The sequence below is a fragment of the Tinamus guttatus genome, unplaced genomic scaffold, assembly GCF_059628265.1.
Source record: "Tinamus guttatus ecotype Peru unplaced genomic scaffold, ASM5962826v1 Tinamus_guttatus_pri_ptg000116l, whole genome shotgun sequence".
NCBI lineage: Eukaryota > Metazoa > Chordata > Aves > Tinamiformes > Tinamidae > Tinamus > Tinamus guttatus.
In genome coordinates this window covers 1,773,054-1,779,053 of record NW_028288650.1, presented here as the reverse complement: position 1 = coordinate 1,779,053, position 6,000 = coordinate 1,773,054, and the positions used below count along the sequence as shown (strand labels likewise).

General features: G+C 51.6%; 1 protein-coding gene across 11 annotated transcripts in view; it reads left to right on the top strand.

Annotated features, from left to right (window-relative positions):
• Nucleotides 1-1,821: 1,821 nt before the first annotated feature.
• The window catches only part of EHBP1 (EH domain binding protein 1), a 156,428-nt gene continuing 152,249 nt past the window's right edge, over nt 1,822-6,000 (top strand). For all 11 annotated transcript variants that reach the window (XM_088521261.1, XM_088521260.1, XM_088521263.1 and 8 more), the window contains exon 1: nt 1,822-2,232. In XM_088521261.1, the coding sequence (XP_088377387.1) occupies nt 2,129-2,232 (104 nt within the window). In that variant the 5' untranslated portion in view covers nt 1,822-2,128. The remainder of the gene's footprint in view (nt 2,233-6,000) is intronic.

The window sequence follows — 6,000 nt, the reverse complement described above, 5'->3', positions numbered from 1 at the left end:
ATTTAGGGATGAGCCTGGTTGCTGCACGGCACCCAGAAGATAAATCAGAGCCGCTTACAGGTACTGCTGGTAATAAATAAGGAATTAAGGCAACTTCTCAAGGAAAATGGGCACTATGTGATCTGCTGCTGCTCAGGGGCCCCCAGGATCCTGCAGACCACGGAGTTTTCAACGATGTTGTCTGATCCGCTCTGCGCTTGCTGCGTTTCTGCCCGGTGTTCCCCAGCGGGCACCCAGCACACGAGCCCGGCGGCTTTCCCAGCCCCGCGCGCTCTGGAAATCCCGGCCTCAGTCCCAAATCCGGGAAAAAAAACCCAAAGCTGCCGCGTTCGCCCAGTGCCCTGCGTTCGCTGCGCGCGTTACCACCGCGTTATTCCCTCCCGCGCTTCACTTGGCAGGAGTGGCCGTTTGACGGGGTGTTTTATTCCCACCGGGGCCGCTCCAAGCCCCGCTCGTCACAGCGAGGGACGCGGCTCCCACAGGAGGCCCCGTAACGGCCGCAACCGCCGCGCCGGCCACGCCCCTCCCCTGACAGCGCGCCACGCCCACGCCGCCGTTTTAGGAAGAGCCGCCGCCAATCCCCGGGCGCCCTGGCGCTGATGGGCGGCTGCGCTTACGTATCGCGTGGGAGCCCCCCGCAAGCAGCCCCGCCCCCTCGAGCACTGCGGCCAATCAGACGCGCAGGCGGCGCCGAGGGGGCGGGCGGCAGGGAACGAGGAGGGCGGGAGCTGCCGGCGCGCTGGCCGCCGCCGCACCAGGAGCGCCCCCCGTCGGCCGCCCGCTGATTGACGCGGCGCCGCAGCCAATGGGGCGCGGCGGGGCGCGCGGCTCAGCCAATGGCGCGGCGGGGCGGGCTGCGCGGCGGGGCGGGCTGCGCGGGGCGGGGGCGCAGCGCCGGCAGGAGGGCGATGGTGGCGGCGGCGGCGTGAGGCGCGGCGGGAGCTCCCTGCCCACAGCCGCCCGCCCGCCGCGGGGATGCTGATGGGCAGCGCTGCCTCTGCGGCTGCCGTGTGGAGCCGGCGCGGCGGGCGCCGGCGCGGCGAGAGGAGAGGAGCCGGGGCAGGTGAGTGCCGCGGCGCTGCCCTCCCCGAGCCGCCGCCGCCTCCCTCCGCGCGCCCCGCCCGTTGGCGTTTTAATTTTTAAAGCCCAACGGCCGCCGGCTGCCGTTGGCGGGGGTGGCGCTGCGCTGTGGCGGCGGAGCTCCGCGCAGCCGGTCTATACCCCCTGGCCGCTCCGGGCTTCCCCCACCCGGCCCGGCCGGGCGCCCCGCTCTCCGCGGAGCCCTTCTGGGCGCAGGGGGAAGCGCGGCTGGCGGCACCGGGAAAATGCCCCGTCCTCCCGCGGCGCGCGCGCCTCGGCGCTGACACCGCCCGGCTGCGCCTCCCCGGGGCAGGAATCGGCGCGGGGTGAAGCGAGGGCAAGCGACGGTGGCACCTTTTGTCACCCAGACAAAGACCTTGCCCGCGGGCCTCCCCCTGGGTGAGCACCCCGGCCCCTCCGCGGCGCTTCCCGGAGATGCTCCCGAGGGATCCGGCGTGGCCCTGACCTGCCCTTTTTTGTTGTTGTTGCCAGTTGCGATGGCGCTGATAAAAGGGCATGTTGATATGTTTCCAAACAGCCTCGTGGTTTGCATTCCTGAAATTGCTGCTGCGTTCTTATTTATTTAATTGGGGGGCGGGAGGGAGGGAGCAGGAAAGGGGTAGGTGTTTATGGCTCCTTGTAGTCGTTGCTTGAAAAGGTGCGAGATTGTGTGTAATTGCAGCACTGTAGTATGTGATGTATTAACGGCTCTTTTCTCCCCCTGTCTGTTTTGTCTTCCAGCCTACACATCATCTAGTACGTGAGGAATGATGGCTCTATGAGAGGATTTTCTTCCTGCCTTTTACTTACTCATCCGCTCGTACTGCATGCTGCCCCTGGCCAGGGATGAGCTGCTCGACTGGACTGGGATTTACCGTGAAGACAGGAGAGGCAGAATATGCATCCTAGACATCCCTTCAAGCATCTTGTGCATTGCTTTTACTGTATCTGTACATAGATCTGCTAGCGTTGGGCACACATACTCTTAAACCTACTTGGGTATTCCCGGAGTTGCTACTGTGCAATAGGACTGATATTTCTCCCCATCATGGCTTCAGTTTGGAAAAGGCTGCAGCGTGTTGGGAAACACGCGTCCAAGTTCCAGTTTGTGGCTTCTTACCAGGAGCTGATGGTCGAGTGCACCAAAAAATGGTAAGAAGTGGCTCGTATTGCTGCAGAGGTGGCGGAGCTGGTGCTGGGCAAGGACGGACACTGCGTGCGCGTGCGTTCTCACTGTTCTTTCCTCCTGTCCTGCCCGTGCAGAAGGAGCAGGGTGGGGAGCGGGCGTCTCTTGATGAGAACTTCGTGGCACGCTCACCTTGGACCTGTTGCCTTGGCTTCGTACTCTCATTTTTCTTGGCTGGCATTTTTGGTGTCGTGCAGGACAGTGCGTTTATTAGCTTGGAGCCTTTGATTTAGTGTTTTCCAAAAAAAAAAAAAAGTGTATATTTTTCCTGTGTTGTTTTCCAACTCAGCTCTTGGTGCTGAACGTTATCTGCTGCTGTTAGCTGAGTGTCACCTTTAAGACCAGCCTTGAACATTGTGTTGCCTTAATCTAGGGTGGATACTCGTTTTGGCTCTGTCCCTTTTAACCCAAGGTACATTGTGTCTTCTCCTTCCTTTTCTTGTTCCTTCCCTTCTTTGAATGGGAAGGGCCAAAAGAGAGATCCTTAGGAATTGTTGTAAGATATTGTAGCCGGGCAGGAATTTTGTGCTGTAACTGAGCAGTTGGAGCTGACCAGGTAGCAGCTAATTAATTGTATGGGTCTGGCTCAGGCAAATCTTCCTGTGTAAAAAGAACTTGACTACAATGGGGAAGACTAGGAACAGCTTTTTAAATAGTCAAGCCATGTTCCCTGTTATACTTAAGTGCTCTTTTATGTATATGAAAGATTCATGTTGCTGTCTTAATTCCTCACATTGGATTGTAGTGTCACTCAATTGCGATTGTCGTGTCAGGGCAGAGGAAGTACTTTACGGGCCTTGCAAACTGAGATGTTCATGTTGCTCTGTAATAATCTGCAGCTTCCTTTATAATACTTGGCTTATGATCTTGTTGGCAAGCTTGGCACTTAACGCTGGCTGCTTTCAGAGGTTATGAGTGAGGCCTCTACAAAGTTAAATCCTATCTCTTGGAGTTAGAAATCTGTCAAATATGCTAGAAGGCTGTTGGGTGCTCAGTGTTGAAGGAAAACTCTCAGGTTAGAGAATTAAAAAAAAAAAAAAAAAGCTATTTTCTTGCCTAAAATGTTTTGAAAGATTACATGAAAAATCATTTTTGAAGCTGAAATTACTTTCTTAGAGAAAACTATAAATAAAAGTATTTTAAAAGTTGAAAGAGACTGTTGTGATTATCTTGCGTGACCTCCTGACTAGTTTAGGCCGTAGAGTTACTATGGGGAAACTCTTATCAGGGCTATTTCAGTAACTGTTTATTACTCTGTAGGTTTTCTTTGCATAAACTGCCCCATTGTGGCTTTTAATTTCACTTTGATTCACTCCTTAACTGTGAATCTGTAGAGTGCTCCAGCATTGAAGTATGAAAGTCACAGGGGAATGTTCATATTGGGTCTTCAACTTCCTTTAATTTCACTTAATCTAAGATAAAGTTGCACACACAAATTTTAACAAATTTAATAATATATATATATATTTAAATACCCTTAATCATAACTATAATGCCTAGCACCTAGCAAAATGCCTGTATATGAAGTGATACAGCTTTTCAAAATGTCAAATCCTAAAAAAACTCCCGTATTGGTGCTGTTTTCTGGTGGCTCTTGGTGGGACAGGTTGTGGTGGAGTGTCTTGGGTTATCAGTGTTGTATTAGGAAATCCAGTATTGTTTATGAAGAAACAAGTGACTGGTGATAAAGTATGGGTGAATTTTAGAAGAAAACAGTAGCAAGAAAAATCATTCATGGAGTCATTTAATTTTAGGCTTTTTTATTCTGTTTCCTCTTGTTTGGAGAGCCTTAGAGCAAAAAACATTCTGTGAATATGAATCTAAAGTGCACTGTTCTTCTGTAAGTAGAAATCCTTTATGAAACAAAGCAAAAAAAAAAAAAAAAGTGTATGTTTTAGTAACATTTAACAAAGCCTTTCTTTAACTTTGGAGAAGATACAATTCTGAATGTGCTGACAGCATCACTGTGGTTACTTTATTTCTAAAGCTTGCCTCTGAATTTGGCGCAAGTGAAAACAAAACAGAGGAAATAAGCTGCATATGCTGCACCGTTCTGCAAGCCGTTCTGAATATATCAAGTGGCGGTGCTGTAGTGTTCGCTGCTAGCTCCATCCTGCAAGGGTGTTTTGATAGAAATGTAGTAAGCACCGAGTTATTTTAATGGACTGGCATTTTAACAATGCCGTGTTTGGGTAGGAAAAGAATGCTCCATTCATCTTTTAAAATAAATGGCTGTGCAGTCGTAAACACACTCGAACACAAACGTGTCTGTGAGCAAGCTTTGTCCGTGCCCAGAACAGGCTGCGCTATGAACTGCTCTGTTCTTCTAGGCTTTCATTTGTCTACATGCTCAAACGCTGGCTTAAGGTTGGAAATATTTCCCTGCTGCTTCGATGCTGCTTGCAAGGTTTGCAGCGGCTCTTGGTTCTCTTTGTGCCCCGCGAACGTTGCATGGATCCCGATTTTTTTACGTGGTGTTTGAAATAACTGCAGGGACGAGGGCAGCGGCTCTGCTGGCTGCGCGGGGAATCGCTGCCGCCCTGGGTCGCCGCGTTGCTCTTTCACGGGATTATCCCTAGGTAGAGCAGCGTTTCTCCAGCACGGGCCTTGCATCCCGCTGCTTCCCTCTTCTACGCTCCGCAATTCCTAATGCTCGTCCCTGCTAGTGATTAAAGGCCCTCGGCTGAGTGTTCTTCATTGCTGGCTGTTGGTGGGACAGGTTGTGATGGAGCATCCAGGGTTCTCGCTGTTTTGTTAGAAAAAACCTTATTTTCAGGTGATTTAGCAGAGGCAGGTCATTTTTGCGGCATTCTGGCTGTTCCCACTGACCCAGATATGATTGCCGTGGCTGCTCGGGGCTTTTGAAAAACGGAGCGCTTAGTTCATGTAGAGCCTTTCATTTAAAATAAATAAATAAGCGTACTCTTGGTCTTTCTGTGGATCAGTGACTCCAGCTACCGTGAAAACGTAACGCTTTGAATTAATCACATAAGCACTTGATTTATGGAAGGCTTGGCGGCGCTCGGGTCTGTCACCCGCAGAAGGAGCCGGAGCAGTGCTGGATTTTCCACTGGGCCTTGCCAGGGATCTGCAGGCCGGGCCTGGCAGGGGAGGCTTCATTCTGCCCTTGGCGTGAGCGCAGCCCCGGCGCGCGGGGAGGCTCGGGCAGGTGACACGCGACACGTGTCCTCCTCTACCTGCCTGCGTGTTTGTCCTCGCGGGTCAGGGTGCAAGAGCAGCTCCAGGGGGAGCTCCCTGCTCTCCCCATGCCCCTGGAAACGGCTGGGCTTTGCAGGATGAGGTGGCCAAGATCCTAATGTGCTGCTGTCCATTAGACGCTTCTGCAGCCCTTTCTCTGCCCGCAGAGAAGCTGCTCACCTGCATGGAGCTGTTAATTGCTTAAAAGCACCGGAAAAAAGTAAACATTAAGAGGCTTTTCAACCCGTTCTGCCTTTAAGCAGCTTTTTTAACGCCAAAGAAACGTGTTACTTTTTACAACAGGCCTCTCATCTTGTTTGTGAACCACTTAGCTTTTAAAATTTGCTTAAAAACCCAACAAGCCGTAATGTTTTAAAAGGGTTAAACTTCTTGTGTGCACTGCTTTGACTCAATACGGGCTTCATTTCCGTGAGGCAAATCACCTATTTTTTTATCGATTAGCTATGGTCTGAAGTAGATTCCATATTTTCAAATATATAGCTGCCTTTTTTTGGCAATGAAGTAATGCTTAAATC